Source organism: Musa acuminata, chromosome BXJ2-6 (genome assembly GCF_036884655.1).
Source record: "Musa acuminata AAA Group cultivar baxijiao chromosome BXJ2-6, Cavendish_Baxijiao_AAA, whole genome shotgun sequence".
NCBI lineage: Eukaryota > Viridiplantae > Streptophyta > Magnoliopsida > Zingiberales > Musaceae > Musa > Musa acuminata.
Genome location: NC_088343.1, coordinates 2,094,709 through 2,111,851, shown reverse-complemented (window position 1 = coordinate 2,111,851; position 17,143 = coordinate 2,094,709). Strand labels below are relative to the sequence as shown.

The 17,143-nt window shown below is 43.9% G+C and overlaps 4 protein-coding genes across 6 annotated transcripts; 1 reads left to right on the top strand and 3 right to left on the bottom strand.

The window, feature by feature from the left end:
* Window positions 1-30: 30 nt before the first annotated feature.
* Window positions 31-6,072, bottom strand: LOC135614213 (probable sodium/metabolite cotransporter BASS2, chloroplastic). 3 transcript variants are annotated; one of them, XR_010487453.1, is made up of 13 exons: window positions 5,340-6,072; window positions 5,132-5,237; window positions 4,836-4,959; window positions 4,666-4,707; window positions 4,420-4,533; window positions 4,269-4,331; window positions 3,353-3,480; window positions 2,287-2,368; window positions 2,118-2,169; window positions 1,402-1,499; window positions 930-1,091; window positions 373-503; window positions 31-282 (listed from the first exon to the last, which is right to left on the bottom strand). XR_010487453.1 is itself a non-coding variant. In XM_065111326.1 (13 exons), exons 1-13 carry the CDS (start codon window positions 5,494-5,496, stop codon window positions 205-207), a joined length of 1,296 nt encoding a protein of 431 aa, XP_064967398.1. In that variant the 5' UTR covers window positions 5,497-6,072; the 3' UTR covers window positions 31-204. The 3 variants fall into 3 exon arrangements, 2 of the variants coding, with proteins under 2 accessions (XP_064967398.1, XP_064967399.1); XM_065111326.1 differs by having other exon boundaries at window positions 373-462; XM_065111327.1 differs by lacking the exons at window positions 1,402-1,499; window positions 2,118-2,169 and having other exon boundaries at window positions 373-462.
* Window positions 6,073-7,530: 1,458 nt separating this feature from the next.
* On the bottom strand, window positions 7,531-8,191 carry LOC103986672 (protein CHLOROPLAST VESICULATION). Its single transcript, XM_009404739.3, has 2 exons — window positions 7,992-8,191; window positions 7,531-7,902 (listed from the first exon to the last, which is right to left on the bottom strand). Exons 1-2 carry the CDS (start codon window positions 8,093-8,095, stop codon window positions 7,563-7,565), a joined length of 444 nt encoding a protein of 147 aa, XP_009403014.2. The 5' UTR covers window positions 8,096-8,191; the 3' UTR covers window positions 7,531-7,562.
* A 1,004-nt stretch (window positions 8,192-9,195) lies between these two features.
* On the top strand, window positions 9,196-10,832 carry LOC135614212 (molybdate transporter 2-like). The gene has a single exon (XM_065111325.1). The coding sequence runs from the start codon at window positions 9,303-9,305 to the stop codon at window positions 10,704-10,706; it is 1,404 nt and encodes a 467-aa protein (XP_064967397.1). The 5' UTR covers window positions 9,196-9,302; the 3' UTR covers window positions 10,707-10,832.
* A 2,727-nt stretch (window positions 10,833-13,559) lies between these two features.
* LOC135614210 (pentatricopeptide repeat-containing protein At1g15510, chloroplastic-like) lies at window positions 13,560-16,843 on the bottom strand. Its single transcript, XM_065111324.1, has one exon. The coding sequence runs from the start codon at window positions 16,706-16,708 to the stop codon at window positions 13,949-13,951; it is 2,760 nt and encodes a 919-aa protein (XP_064967396.1). The 5' UTR covers window positions 16,709-16,843; the 3' UTR covers window positions 13,560-13,948.
* Window positions 16,844-17,143: the final 300 nt, after the last annotated feature.

The following is a 17,143-nucleotide window of genomic DNA, read 5'->3' as shown; positions in this document are numbered from 1 at the left end:
TCATTGTTACCTTTGAATGAATAGAAGGCATTTGGAATAAACCATCTGTGATTTATTCAGATTAATAGTTTTGCAAGTTCAGGATGATCAAATACTACGAACCGAACAACAATCCGAGGGGGATCAGAGATGCTAGTTATGCATCTATAAATAAACAGCTTCAGGCTTTTAATGGCAACCGAGAACGAGAATCAAGCAGTTGCCTCACTTTTTGAAGTCATCTTTGTCATCGGCAGAAATCGGTTTGTTCCTCCAGAAAACAGCAAGAGCACTCCCACCAAGCTGTCAAAATATGAAGATGAAGTATGATTAGTCACCGTAAGAAAATGGTAAGAGAGTGCATGCTGATGAGGTATCAGGTGAAAGTCATACCACCATGAAGACAACGCTGACAGCTGAAGGGGCGGCGACAAGAGGATTTGTGAAATGCTTTTGGGCAAGCAGAAATCCTAGTGTGGAACTCTGTGCAAAGACGTGAAAAGGGTGTACAGAAAATCAATACTCTGTGCAAAGCAGAAAAAGAGAATTTTTCAGTAATATTCTAGTAGCATTCTCCATAAAGGCTCTTCTAGAACGTAAAGATCCGACAAAAATCAGTATCTAGAATTGATAACAAACGGAAGAGAGAGGTTAACAGTTGTTTTCTCTTTACCAAAAGCTAACACTAATTTTTCGCTTATGATATGTGCAGTTGAAGAGAAGCCTTTGTTTTAAGCCACTAAAGAGATGAAGATGTTTGCAAAATACGCATTCCCTTTGCATAGTCTGCTAGTATAACTACAAGCAGAACAAGGTGTCCAAGATAACTGCTGTTATGAGTGTTAAAATGTTTAGAATATTGCTGTAGAATCTTGACTTTTTGTGAATATTGAGTCCTGAGTTGGCACAAGTATATTTATCTTTTGTGCAACTTAAGTACATAAGTGTACCTGCATTCCACATTCTATGGAAATGGTACGAGAAGTGGATTCCCCAAACGATGACAATCTTGAGAACCAATAGCCAAGAGCAAAGGCTGCAGCATGAAGGAGAGCTACAGGAACAATCAGTTGTGCTCCTTGAGCTTTCAAGACTTCTGCAACTTGTCCAATCTATCGAACAATCAAATAAGAAATTATCTCTCCAAGAAAAACAGCAATTAAAGAAATACTTCAACTGATGCACAACAAACTAGGATTTGCTGCATTAAAAATGTTCTCCAAAAAGTCCCTTGTAAGCACGAAATGACTAATAATGCCTTTCTGATTTCTTCTTTGCTAATTTTTCCTATAAGACTAAGCTCAGTAACAATAAAAAAATATTAATATCATTAAGAGGCCAGCAATTCACACTTTAAATCAAATTCAGAGTTTCAAATATGTGACCTACTCCATACTGACTTGAATCCACTGATATACTTACAGGGCTTGCACAGAGCAATGCAGTCAGGATAACCCCGATCAGTGGTGTAAGTGTGATCATTCGCTCAGTGAACTTCGGAAAATACTCATGTGACAGCACTGTCCAAAGAAGAATCCATTGCATTAGTTATCAGTTCTGGAAGACTACAAGCATAATGTTTAACAGTAAAACATCTTTTTTTCTAAAAAGCTATATTTTGAGATTTATCTATGAATTAGACCCGAATACATTATGTTTATAAAACTAAATTGATAAATGATGTATCAGCATGAGTGGCTACAATTCTATTCAAAAGCAAAATAAGTTGTGCTTACACTACCCTCATGATTCTTCCTCTGAGTGGAGATCCTCTACGGTACAAGGCTCTGGTCCAGTGCAAGGAACCATCAGACAGGACATGTCAACACTTATGGAGTGCACCGTCTTTGATGACAATCCAGACAATGCACTAAAACCTCTAATTCTAGAATGATACGAGAGATCGAAAGCTACAGAGTAACTTGACTGTTGTAGAGTGGCAAAGATCAGAGAAGGGAGAGGTACAAGAAAGAACATGGACTTAAAAAAGAGAAGGGAGAGGAACAAGATTATATTATAAGATTGACATTTTTTCCCATGCAGGTAACTGATTTACCCACTCATGCTGATGTTGCATGTTTAAGCTCTACTTTAAGAATATAATGATTTTTAGATGTGTCCCAAAAGAGAACTGTTACCTCCAACAATAGTGGGCACCAAAACCACCTGAAAAGTACTAATGGCCAATCCCTGAAGATAAATGTTTAGGTTCTATAATCATACTGTAAATTTGTTTAATACACAATATGACAATTGTTAAAACCACAAGATATGTTGGTATCTAACAAGAAGGTAACTTTTCCTTACAGCTGCATCAACGGGAACAAGCTGACCAGCAAGGAGCTTAGTGAGAAGAGGTGTCATGACTATAGCTCCAATTGTTGAACAACTGAAAGATTTCAAGAGCAATGATTGTTACCATGGTGGCCAGATTTTCAGTAACCTTAATTATTTGCAAGAGCAATTTCAGCATAATAAAGAAAAGTAAACATGAAATTCAGACTAGCTTGGTGTATAAAGGTTATTTCTAGGAATGACAATGTTAACCTGTGTATGAAAAAGATGGAGAATTATCCAAGCATGGCATCCAAATCTTAACACAAACTTAGCAACACATGATGATAAAGTTCCTCATAGAATGTGCATCCATCGATCAAATAAAAGTATCACTAACATAGCAGTTTTCAGTACCCTTAATTGAATCAATGGGTAATTCAGTCTCAGTCAAAGGATTGCACTTGTCAGGAACTATCTTGGCTTTTCAAATAGCAGACTATAATTTTTTTTTTTCTTCAGAAGAATTTATGACATTGGACAGTTAACACTCATCTTTCGTGATGTCTATGTTTCTCATACACTGACAATCAGCAACATAGGGGTAAAAACCCATACATCATGGGTGCCTGAGATATAATTCCTGATCAAAAAAAGAAACTATTCACTAGACATAGATTCCCTTAAACAATTAACTTATTTTGTTTGAACCAGATACTTGCTTGTCCTGTGCCCACTGAATAGAGTATCATCAGCTCATCCAGACAATTATTCAAAATCCATTGCAATTTGTAATTCTCTTGCATGCATGGAACTTTATGAACAAAGAGCAGAGAGTAAAGATAAAAAAGGAACAAATACCCTCATATAGACAACAAAATACTAAACTTTTTTTTTGTCAAATGCCTCAGTGACATAACAACTTGTATAAATTAATTTTGTGCTGCTCATAGAAGCATCAACAGATGTCTTGAGAAAATGGATCCAGTGTCGGACTAAGAGACAATATAGGTTCTTAGATTATTTTGCAGCTCATAATGAGGGTCATCAACATTTTACTCTGGGTATAAGCTATTAGATAGCAACACAGAAAACTTACATTGTCATTAGGACAGAAAGTGCAACATTTCCTTTGGATATATAAGTCGCCACAATGGATGCTTGGCCTCCAGGACAACATGATACAAGAATAAGACCAGTTGCAAGAGGAGCAGATAATTTTAATGCCTGCAGCATAAGGATTAGTGGTATTCAGCACACCTAATTTGATGCAGCACAGCAAATACAAGACTAGCCAGACCCAATCTGATGCAGGTTAACCAAAGACACCGTTTCAAGTTGTCATTTGTCAGCAACCTTGATGAAGCAGAGGCTATATAACAAAACTAACTTGTGACGCCATTATAAAACTATGCTGGTCTTAGCTTTTTTAAGTTTTACCATGTTAAAACGCTTTACGTATGTGAACCGCAATATGCTCGAGAACTTTCTTAAATAATTTCGTGACAAACATTCTCATCTTTCCAAAACTATTCAATATGATAGAGGATAATTAAGATAAATTTATTGGTTTAAAATGTCCAGGACGGAAGGCTTTGTGAAGGTTCATTTCTTGCAAAGCTTGAATTTTCTAATGTTCCATTTCAACCCTTTATAAGTTACTGTGTTATTCGGGCCAAATGAAGAATGAGATTATTTAATCTATGCTACATGCTAACTTTTAGTTGCTTATGTTCATTATTAGAATATGATAATGGCTAACTAGTTCAGAAATCAAGGAAATAAACAATATGCTGACTATATGTGGCTTGCTCTAATTCATCTGAGGTTTACTATCAGTTTGCGAGAATAAAACATGAGTTTCAGCTGAGATCAAACAAAAATCTGAAGGATAATCTGCATTTGCGTCATCTCTTGGATCAACCTTTAATGTCTGAAACCATTGCTATAGATGAAAAGGAAGAAAGAAAAAGTGCTGTTTAAACTTAAGATTGCCAGAGATAATGTGTCCATACCATAGCAATAGTGAAGCCTAGCATAGGTTTGATTAAATATTGTGCAAGGAATCCTACACCAACCTGCAAATAAAACATAAATAAAAGATGTGTGATAGTGAACATCAACAAATAATCTCCCTGGAAGAATCCAAGAATTGGAGCATCTTACCGTCCATGGGTTCCTCAAGCATCTCCTGAAATCCTCAAATGTGAGGGTCAAACCCATGGAGAGCATTAGGAATCCCAAGCCCACAGTGAAAAGGTCTGTTTCCAACCAGGTAACCTATAGATGGAAACTCAGAGTCAAGAAGTTAGAAAGCTATTGTACAAGAAATAAAAATAGGGACATTATATAACACAAAGAACAAAAGCTAATCCAAATGCAAATGGCACTAATGGAGGGAATATATTTTACCATAGATGGCTTGTTTATGCCAATGATAGTGCCTAGCATAACCTGTCAAAGTAAAAGGAGTTAATTTTGATAGCTTCACTCCCTATAGCTTCAATATGAAAGCTGAAAGCAAGCTCAGGAATGCAGGAGAGGCGATTGATGCAGTTTTAAAGAGAACAATTAGATCATACCCAAACAGGGAAAAGAGTGGTAAGTAGCTCAATTATCCTCTCATATTGGCTCATTTCAGCCACAGGACTATTCGGTATATCCCCAGAAACATTTGCTTCAGCTTTGCACAAAACTTGTCTGCTCCTGAAATATTAGTCCCCAATGAAAAGGGAAACCCAGCATCAAACAGATTTCTAGATTCTAGACAACACTACAGTGAAGCAGCAAAATAATAATGGTTCAGTTCTGATTTTGCATCTTAAATTGATTGTTACCCACATTATTCATAAGGTGAGCTAGATTAAAGGGTACATACCTCAGAACCGGGATGATGGTAGACGTCATCGAGTAAGCAGAGGCATCGTTCCTTCCTCCTCCTCCATTCGGCATCGACGACTCACTCACCAAGACTGCTTTTTGTTCTTCTCGGACGATCGATTTGAAACAGAAGAAACATTGAGTACCATGTTGGTGGCAGCCCAAGACAGAAGAAGACCGAGTTAGAGGGACAGGGGAGCACGTACCACGACGGGGCTGGGGCCTGCAACGGGCAGGGGATGGCGAAAGGGAGAAGCCCTTGGCGTACAAGGCGGGGCGCGACTGAGAACCGCAGTCTCTATGGAGGATCCGGGAGATGGAGGCAACAGAGGAGGAGGAAGCCGTCGCCGTCGTCGTAGCCATGAATGTAGCGACCAAGTAAGAGGCAGGAAATCCTTCCGTCTTCCGTGGAAGCGAGGAAGGAAGGCCGGAGGCCAAATCAGCGCCCTAGTCTGTCGTAGAGCGAAGAAGGATAACGAGGAAGCCAACACGCGTCGTGACACGACGCTTACTCCCACGAAACGCCGTTCGTCTCCTACGTGTTGGGTGGTGAGAAATTTAGGGGCCACCCCCGTGACCGCCACCGCACGATTGCCACGTTCGTGACGCGGACTCCGATCTCGGCTGCACCAACGACGAAGGTTTGGTCGCACACCAACGCAACAAAGCGTGCAACCCTCATTTCAGCCATGGCCGCATTGATTGAAGTGTTGTAGGCAAAACTTGCACTCTTCCTCTCCTGTAGGAGACCCGATGCCAGAGATAGAGATGGGTGTCAAGAAGGTCCCTGGCCGACCGATCTCTGCGTCGAAGCTCCATCTCGCTGTCACGGGTTGCACGTCATCAGGGCGCCCCTCGCAGCTTCTTCTCCCCTCGCCACTTATCGCTACAGGTGACAGGCGGCTTCGCCGTGGAAGCGAGGCTGACCTTTCCCCCTTCGATCTGCTCCACAGGTCTTATTCGAGCTCATTTCTAACTCGATTGAAATATATAATTGAATCACACTTAAATCAATTGAATAGACATAAATATCATCAAAAGATTAATTCTCCTTCATGTTATTTTATAAATATCTTCTGATTAAAAAAATATGAGCTAATTAAATTATCTCATATAATTAGATGTTTTTAATATCTCCGTTCATATTCTTAAAAAATTTATATTGAAATATATATAGTTACGAAAGTGAAATATCTAATTTCTATCGATTTTATCGATAGAAGCATGAAAATAATGAGTAAAAAGATAATTTTAACATCTCGATTATATTTTCGATGATGACGAATGACGATACTATTAGGTCTCATGAGTGACAGTTATAGATAAGGAGAAAGAGCAATATGGGCTCATGAGTGACCATCGGTGCCGCTTAACATATGCATCTATGTCGATGCAGTTGTAGATTATCGGCATCTACATCGTCGTCACTCTCCTTTTTCATCCTCAACATTCACCCGACCCGAATGACGTCACTTTTCATCACTACCAAAAATATAATTGGAACGTTGAAATTATCTTTTTGTATATCATGCTTTCATTGATAAAACCGATGATATTAAAATAAACGAAATTAGATGTTTCATTTTTAAGATTTTAATATAAATTATTTAAATATGAGGATTGGGATGTTAGAGAAGTTCAACTACAAATAATAATATATAATTAACCCCAAAATTATATTTTATTCAAACATAAACTTCTAACCTCACTTATTTTGGCTACGTGACTATGATCTGCAAACCCAGTCCGATCAAACGCACAGAGTTATGAGATCAGGTTGAATCCATTTGCCGAGCTGAATCTGACTAAGGTATCGAAGACAAACCAAACTTCATTATTATGTTTATTTACATAAAATATGTACGTCCATACATAATACTAATACACGTTTCATTTTAGATACGAAACCCGAACCCCCGCATCCAGTAAAATAATAGACACAGATCCAAATCTTTGCTTGAAGGATCCGTACACCGTGAAATTAGATTGGATTTGTGTTGGATGCCATCCTACTCTTGGAAGATGGAAAAAGGGGGAATAGCGTATTTAGTTTGCATAAAAGAAAAAGGAAGTCTCCGTTTGTACTACATGTAGTACAATAAACCCCAGTGTACCGCATGCAGACATGCTGGATATTTTGGTATCTTTTGACCCCACATGGATATGGACTTTTGTTGTAGACGACCTTAAATCTGATACCCCTTTCTTTGCTCTTTATTTTATAGTTTTGTAATGAAAAAAATATATTATTGATTAATGATCATTCGATGTATTCTTCGATATGAAAAAAGAGGATAGATGCTAAGTTATATCTTTCTATAATATTTTTATTATTATTTTCTCTTTCTTCTCCGGTCAGTCGCTGTTAGGCATTCGTTCAGAGGAGGAATTCAGTCAGAAACAAAAGGAAAAGAAAATATGTGTGCACGCTACAGAGAGAAGCAACTGCTTCTGTAATGGATGAATGATCCGATCACAGGAGCAGCCATGTGATGCCCATATGCTACATGTCCATCGGATCTCCGGCCACCGTAAGGCCGGGGAAGGTTCTCCGGCATTATGTTCTCCAAAGAATTCGCGTGCCAGGGTGGGCACCTCCTCTTGTCGCTCCATCGCATCGCCATCCTCACTTGTGATCCCTCCACAGCTCTCAGCTCTCCGGCCAGCACATTTCCGTCGCCTCCTCCGAGCCCCACGGTGGATCCGATTATGACGCATGCCGCCGTCGCGACACACCGGTTTCGCCAGCTGACCTCCTTCCTCTCCGACCTGCATGCACGCATGGTCTTCTCGTTGAGATAAAAGACCGATCGATCCACGCACATATGAATGACCTAGAAATCATCTCGGTTACTTACCCTGGAGCAACAGTGCTACTGCTACTGGTCTCGTGGAGAGTTGTGAGCTTGGGAGGAGGAGGAGGAGGAGGAGGTCTGAGGCAGGAATGCACTGAGATGGCCATCGTTCCTTCGATCGGTTCCTGTTTGCAAGGAGGACCTGCGCGTGTTGCGTGTGTGTTTATGGCTGGATTCGATGGCTTTGCGAGGTCTACTTCGATGGTTAAATAGGGATTGGGGACTGAGGACTGGGGAGGTCGACGGTCAGACCACGGTAGGTGGTGGCCGAGGACACTGACGGTGGCTCTTGGCAGACGGCACGTGGCCTCACTCCTCCGAACGGGACGGCTTCTCTTGCTTGCCGTGTAAAAGTTACCCAATGGCGTGCGAGCTTAGTCGACACCTCGGATAATCTGGGTCCCACATGTGAGATATTATTTAATCCGAGAAAGACGTTAACCTCTCCCGTTGAGTTACCCTGATCGTGATTGGAGACGAAGGAGGGGTCCACGGTGGGCATCCGATCACAAGGCCGGGGTATCCAAAGTCGATCTCTGTTCCCCCAGACGAGATCTCATGGGTGACCTTTCCCAAGTCGATGACCTTCGATCGCCCACTGGCCATCAGATCATGATCGGACGGTCAATGGAAGAAGGCGATGAAATGGTAACCGGTAGAGAAAGTCCGCACCGAAGAAAGATCACTGCAAGAAAACACAGCGAAAATTAAGGCGTACAGTAGACGGTAACATCGTCGTCGGCGTGGCGTCTGCAAACAGCTTAGCAGAACGCTTGTCTTGGACCCAAGCGAGAAGGGTTGCGCGTGGAACACACCAAGTGGAGAGGGCTTGGCCGTACGTAAGAGAGTGACTCTGATTTGGATACGTATCTGACTTGTTCACCTTACCGTATGGGACGAAGTATAAAGATCCTGACCGTCCCTGCAACTCATCTAAGATCTCAACCGTCCCTATCCTTTTTAATCGGGAAAAGGAAAAAAATATTCAGTGATTACAACTAAATTAACGGCCCGTCCTGCAAAGCCCAAAGCCCACGAACTTGCTTTGCCTCCATCGGAGACCCGTTTGCCCAGATTCAATATACCTGGTTGGGTATCGTAAACTGTAAATGGATCCTTCTATGGGCCGCGCACTCGTGGCCCACGGACGGGCAACCTACGCTGGCTAATTGTGCTTCCCTTCCCCCCCCCTCCGAAATCGCAAAGGATAAGCAATGGCGGTGGTGGTGCACGTAATCTGACCTTTCAACCACACCAAGCGTCGGCACCCCTGCTCTTCTTCTTCCTGCCTCTCCCTCGTCCGTTCCCACGGCCATGGCGGGTGACGCTACTACCGACCCCCTCCTCCCCCGCGCCGGATGCCGGGGGTGGTGCTGCCCCCGCTTCTCTGTCACGCTGCCCTCCCCGGCCGCCAGCTTCCGCCTCAAGACCACCGTGTGGGCGGAGCTGGGGGGCTCCGTCGGCGACCTCGGCACCTATATACCCATCGTCCTCGCACTCTCCCTCGTCAACCACCTCGACCTGGGCACCACCCTCATTTTCACCGGCCTCTACAACGCCATCACCGGTCTCCTCTTCGGCCTCCCCATGCCCGTTCAGCCCATGAAGTCCATCGCCGCCGTCGCCATCTCCGAATCCTCCGCCCACCTCTCCGTCCCCCAGATCATGGCTGCCGGCCTCTCCACCGCCGCTGTCCTCTTCCTCCTTGGCGCCACCGGCCTCATGTCCGCGCTCTACCGCTTCATTCCCCTCCCCGTCGTCCGCGGCGTCCAGCTCTCACAGGGCCTCTCCTTTGCTTTCTCCGCCATCAAGTACATCCGTTACGACCAGGACTTCGCCGCCGCCAAGTCCGTCGGTCCCCGCCCCTGGCTCGGCCTAGACGGCCTCGTCGTCGCCATCTCCGCCCTCCTCTTCATCGTCCTCGTCACCGGCTCCGGCGATGATCCTCCCCTCCAAGATCCTTCGACTCCCCGCCGCCATCGGCGCGGCTCCTGCGTCCCATACTCCTCGCGTATCCCGACGGCTCTGCTGGTGTTCGTGCTGGGCGTCGTCCTATGCTTCGCCCGCGACCCGTCCATCTTCGGCGACCTCAAGCTCGGCCCTTCCAGGATCCAGCTCGTCCGGATCACCTGGAACGACTGGAAAGTGGGCTTCGTCCGGGCGGCGATCCCGCAGATCCCCCTTTCGGTGCTCAATTCGGTGATCGCCGTATGCAAGCTTTCCTCCGACCTGTTCCCGTCGCGGGGGCACGAGGTGTCGGCCACAGCCGTCTCGGTGAGCGTGGGGCTGATGAACATGGTGGGCTGTTGGTTCGGCGCCATGCCCGTCTGCCATGGCGCCGGTGGGCTGGCGGGGCAGTACCGGTTCGGCGGCCGCAGCGGGGCGTCGGTGCTGTTCCTAGGGATCGGGAAGGCAGTCCTGGGGCTGCTCTTTGGAAGCTCCTTCGTGCGGTTGCTGGGGGCATTCCCCATCGGAATCCTGGGGGTGCTGTTGCTCTTCTCGGGGATCGAGTTGGCTATGGCGTCGAGGGACATGGCGAGCAAGGAGGAGTCGTTCGTGATGCTGGTGTGCGCCGCGGTCTCCCTGACGGGGTCAAGCGCCGCGCTGGGTTTCGGTTGCGGCATCCTGCTCTTTCTTCTACTGAGGCTGCGGGAGGTGAACTGCCGCGCCCTGCTGCCCTCCACAAACAACGGCGACGGTGGAGGCGACCGCTGCTAGTGCTGGCCAGTGGCAAATCCAATATTATTATTGAACTTCTCATTATAAACTTGCAATTATTGGAATGAATCTTTTTCTGTATTATTTATATGAATTATCATAAACCTGCGATCATTGAGATTGAAATTTTGTTTTTTTGGTGTTATCGTATATGAAAATTTTCCTTTTGCATCCATTAGATTGCATGGTTGTTTCGTATCTACATGATGATGATGATGTGTACTATGTGTGTCTTATGCTAGGTGATGAGGATAATAATGGCGACATGATACGCCACGACGTTAGTTGTACCTAGACGATACTCTGCCCAAAGAGAATAATAATGTCGACGCGATATGCGCTGATGTCACCCGCCCTCAGACAACGATTTCATCGTTATGACCCAACACACTTGGCCGAGACAGAGGAGAACGGCGATCGAGGCACGCCCATACCTTGCGGTAGTTCGGTTCTTCACGCCACGCCAACTCAAAGTTAGACGCTACCTGATCCCTACAGGCGGGCAGCTCAGGAAGCAGTATGCTTCCCTATAAATACCCTCTCGTTCATTAGAAAAGAGACAGACAAAGATACTTCACCATCTGAAACCTCCTCCGCATCTGCTAACTTGATCGTCGGAGAGGTCGAGTCGAGCGCCTCGACCCGACCTTTGTGCAGGTGCGAGGTCGAAGGTCCCCTCCGGACACGCAGGCGAGGAGTTCCTGCCCAAAAGAGACGACTACATCGTTCCGATCAGACACCGCCCCCGACCTCCTCAACGAGCTCGAGGAACGTCGTACAAGATCCACGCCCATTCGAACCCAAACCAAGCCATGTTGGCCCCGAAGCCACGGCATAAAGTTGTTTACACTAACAGTAGGGATGAATTCATCCCTTTTCTAGCCTACCATCATCTCTTTCTTATAATTCTTAGAATATCCTCATAAAAAAAATCAATTTTTTTCCTTTGGACCTGTTAGTTGCCCTATGGACCCCTGTGGATTTTATTTTTTAAATAAATTTACATTGTTTTGATTAGAGTTGTCAAAAATATTATACTTCCTATTTCTTTTCTTATTCCTAAATCGATAATGATATTTATATGAATTTTTTTTTATATTGATGACTTGATTTCTATTAGGTTTGGATCTATTTATCTTGATTATGATATATTTGAATAATTTTGATGAAGGTGTTACCAATTCTAATATACTATAATAGATTATATAATTTTATTTAATTATATATGATATATTATAGATATGATTGGATTCTAATTACGGTTGTCGATCCATAAAAAAAAAATTCTTTAAAAGATGATTTTGATGGTAATAATTCTCCTAATTACTTAAAAAGGGCATCTTGATTATTCAACGTGGATGTCATGATTTTATTGAGAGATTATATATTTTCGTTCGTCTCTTTTTAGTCTCGTGAATAATTGAGAGATTAGAGATATTATGTTTTCTTCTCCTTATTCCTAATCTATCACTCATAATTATCAATACGAAGAGAAAGGAAGATGAATTAGTTATCTTTGTAGATCAACATCGCTATAACTTTTTACGTTTACAAATCAGATAAAAGCTTTCTAAATAGTATCGAAAAGATATACATCATATATTTATTTGATCCATAGTTATTTAATTATGACTTTTATGTTAACAGTATATTCATATTTGGTTATTTTTATTCACAAACTAATAATGGTATATATTTAAAATTTTATTTTTACTAGAATTGTGTTCTATTTTTTTATTTCACTTGCCTTAATTATAATATTTTAATGATAGGTTTATAATATTTTGGTGAAAGCATCAAAGATATTATAAGGATATTCAAAATATATTATATCTGATATAGAATTATTCATATTTTGTTGTTTTTATTTTAAAAAAAGAATACCTATTCAAAATCATAATTTTCGAGATTTATCATTTTCTATTAGATTTTTAGTTAATTTTGCCTCGGTATGATTATAGTATTTGGATGAATATATCAAAAACATTGACCGTATAAATTTTATATATGAAGAATTAAATCGATTCAACGACTTATATGTATTGAGACGGCTATAATTATCTTACTAGAGATATTTTTAAAATTATGATACATAAAAATAATTTTTTGAAAAATAAGTAAAAAAGACTTTTATCTGAAAAAAATATTTTTCGAGATTTCACACTTATGTTATTTTATTATTGGTAAAGAACGGCTACGGAATTTGACAGGTGGACTGCTGGTTGAGACGCCAAGTCCGCGGCTTTGCTCACGAACCGAAGGTGTGGAGGCCGCGCTCTCGAGAATCCCTCCATCTTCTCCCGTCGTGACCTAACTGGTCAGTTAAGCCGCAGGGGAAGCACTTTGCTGCGATGGCGTTGGAAGATGGAGAAAACCTTATGGGATGCCGACGCGTACTCGCTGCTGAGATCATTGATTGGACCAAAAGCGTCGTTATTACATGGCCAATGGCCACTCCGTTTCCTTTCGTAGTTGTGGCAATTGAAAGGTCGACTGCGCCAACCATTCGACTAAAGACACATACAGCGAGCATTACACTTTCACTGATTTGTCGTGGAAAAGGAGTGTTCGAGTTGCTTATCCTGAAATCATTCTTTTTCCTACGCATCATCTGATAATTTTCGCATAAGACAAGAGGTCGAGAGAGATTTTATTGGGAACCTATTTAATGAGAACAAATCCAAGGAATATTCGTCTCGCAATCGTCATGGATGACATAACCTTTGATTGCTACGTCCTTAATTTAATGGTAACCCGCACAGCTCTGTTGGGGGGCGTCGTTCGCGAGGGCCCAAAGCAATGTGAGAGTCAAGCATGCTAATAACTGCGTTTCAAATCATGCCATATTCATCATAATTCAAAAACCCAAAATATATTATTCAATCATGTATGTGGCTGTGGCTGCACTTAACTCTGTCATATAACAGTGACTGGACAAATTTACATCGTCCAAACAGCATGACTGGATACTAAGAATAATAAGACACATGTTTTCCTGTTTCTGTCTAATCCGACCATTTTGTTGCATGAAGCGGCGGTGTGTTATCATGCACCAAATTACCATGTTCGATGTGTTCAGAATGAAGCAGTTCTTATCATAATGCTTGTAGGGTTTTGGGAGCAACCGATTAGCATTGCCATTCTCAACATGAGGCATGGATCCCCGATGAATTCCACCCAGCATGCAACTGTGGATTCATGGCAACACCAAGTGACCAAATGATTTTTGCCATCCGCTAATCTCACCTCGTGCTTCCACCCCAGTAACCTTCGTCTCTGCAAGAGCAGCTTCCATCTTTGAAATGGTGAAATTGTTCGGTGTCCCTAACTGTAATCTCACGGCGAACAATTTTAGAGATCAACTTAAGAATGCTATGGCAATTCTGACACATATACAAGTTCTTGGTGACCCAAATAGGCATGCCGGGTGTGGTATTGATGAGCCCGAAAGCAACAGCTAATCTTTCACTGTGGCCACAGAAGATATCAGACTTTGATGCTTCCATCTGAGCTATGGATTGATCCTCAGGCAGAGTGAAACCTGCCGCCTTTATCCTATCATACAACCCCTTTAACACTGCATAGATCTCCTTTATCTGCGGGTGCGACTCATCAGAACTGAGAAATGCATGAACAACCCCCTTTACCTCCACCCAACTGCATCCAGGATCCATCTCTAGCCCCCTCTCCCTCATAACCTTCCTTGCTCTTGCCAGTTGATCCCATCTTCCGCTATCAGCATATAAGTTACATAAAAGCACATAATACCCTACACTTCTGTCATCCAATTCGAAAACATGTTTGGCAGCATATTCGCCGAGCTCAACCTGGTGGTGAATTCGGCATCCATTCAGCAAGGCTCCCCAAATGGCAGCATCTGGCTCGATAGGCATATCATTTATGAACTGGTGCGCTTGCCCCAGGTACCCAGCACGACCCAAAAGGTCCACCATGCAAGCATAGTGTTTTAGGTTTGGCGTTATCGAGTACTTCCTCTTCATGCTATCAAAATAGCCCCAACCTTGAGATACCATTCCTGACCTACTACAAGCACACAAGAGACCCACCATCGTAACCTCATCAGGATGCACACTAGCTTCTATCATTTGGTTGAACAGTGAAACAGCAAGATCTCCACGTCCCTTCCCTGCATAACCTGTCAGCATGATGTTCCATGACACTATATCCTTCTCTTTGAGTATGTTAAACTGTGTCCAAGCATATTCCATCCTTCCACACTTGACATACAGATCTAGAAGAGCATTTGGCAGACACCCCTCATATCCTAATCCGCTTCTTAGAGCTTGGGCATGGATCTCTTTTCCGCACATCAATGCTCCAACAGCAGCACAAGCAGAGAGGGCAGCAATGAAGGTTATGGAGTTTGGCTTCACATCAACATGCATTTGGCGCAAGTAACTCAAAGCCTCGAAGCTCCTCCTGTTGATCCTCAAGCCCGATATCACCGAACTCCAAGTGACCACATCCTTCTCCGGCATCTGCCTAAAAACCTCTAAGGCCTTATCGATGCATCTAGACTTGGAATACATATCAAGAAGTGCATTTCCAACCATGGTGCAAGGCGTGATCCCAATGTTCCTCGCTAGCTCATGTACCTTAGTACCACTATCCAAACGTCCCAAAGAAGCACATGATGAAAGAACACTAGCAATTGTGACCTCATCTGGGACTACATTGTTCGCTCCCATTTGTTCAAACACTTCCAAGGCCTTATCAGGTGAGCCATTTTTCTCGTAACCTGATATCATAGCAGTCCAGGATACGACGTCCTTAGACTCCTGGCGCAAGAAAATTTTTTCAGCTTCCTCCAAGTCCCCGAGAGTGGTGTACATCTGAATCAACGAATTATGCACCGAAACATCAGTTAGAAAATTCATTCTTATAGCATAACCATGATTCCCCTTCCCAAACTCGCTGTCAGGCAACAGACCAGAAGCAGAAATCACGCTAGTCATTGTCATAACATCTGGCTCCAAAGAGAGATTCCTCATCGTCAAAAACAGCTCCAGCCCTTCGGCACAATTCTCATTCTCAAAGTAGCCTGCAATCATTGCATTCCAAGAGATACAGTCTCTCCTAGGCATACCATCAAACACGTTTCTGGCAGTAGCACAGTAGCCACATTTCGCGTACATGGTGATGAGAGCATTCAGAACATCAACCTCTGAGCTGAATCCGAACCTGACCACATGTGCATGGACCTCCCTCCCCCTAATCAAGTCCGTGACACCGCCGCAAGACCTCAGAACGCAAGGGAAAGTATACAAATCCGGTCGGGCGCCGGACCAAAGCATACGGTGATACAAATCCAAAGCCTCATCCAAGAACCCGGACTTGGCGTAGCCCCCAATCATCACATTCCAGGAGAAGACGTCCCTCTCGACCATCTTCCCGAACACCGACCACGCCGACAGGAGGTCGCCGAACCTCACGAACATGCTCAAGAGGGCGTTCCCGAGAAGGGTGCTCAGGCAGGTAATGGAGGAAGAGGAGGAGATGTGGGAGTAGACGCGGAAGCCTTCGTCCACCGCGCGCTTCCATTCGCAGAGGCGGAGGAGAGCGACGTAGGCGTCGTCGTCCAGGCGGCGGCCCTCCGCCGAGTCCAAAAGCTCGAGGGCGCCTTCCAAGTCGCCACGGATGCAGAGGCGGCGGATTCCGGCGTCGGGGTCGGCAGATGCGGGGGCCGGGGCAGGGCTGAGGGCGGAGAGGTGTTGGGAATCGTGGGAGGAGAGTGGGTGCGGGTTCGGGAGGCGGCCGGAGTGGAGGTTGAGGTAATTTGGCCGCGTCGGGTTGGAGAGGAGGCGGAGGAAGTGGTAGTGGTCGGAGAAGAGGAGCGAATTGGGTGGCCTGTTAGCAGAAATCGCCATCTGTGGAGGAGGATGACATGGTTCCGAGGGAGGTTTTAGAGGTCGGGTTTTAACGCTGGTACACGATAAGCGTGCCGGGTGCGAAGAGGATATAGTTGCGTGATCGGACATCATGATTACTTATCGCAACACGCGGAGTATTTTGATTGGTGGAAGCAGAGGCTGCCAACTCCATCTTTCGTTACTGCATTAACAGACTACGGTCGGAACTCCTCTCAATGAATGACGTGGCATCATCTTAACGGTTGATTGGAGAGTGTTATTGCCTTACTACGGACGACGGTCGGAACTGTTATCAACGTACCACGTGGCGTCATTTTGATGGTTGATTGGAAAGCGTTCATGCATTTCTACGGACGGTGGAGACTATTCTCAACGTTTGGACGTGGCATCATCCTTATGGTTCATTCGAGAACGTTCTTGCCATTCTACGGATCAGATCAGTTTGTGTAGGTATATAAGCGGATCCGAAACCATCCTCCCAATTAGGCCAAATTGCGGTCATAAGTTTGGGCCAATCATCCACTCAATTAAGCCGTCATAATTAAA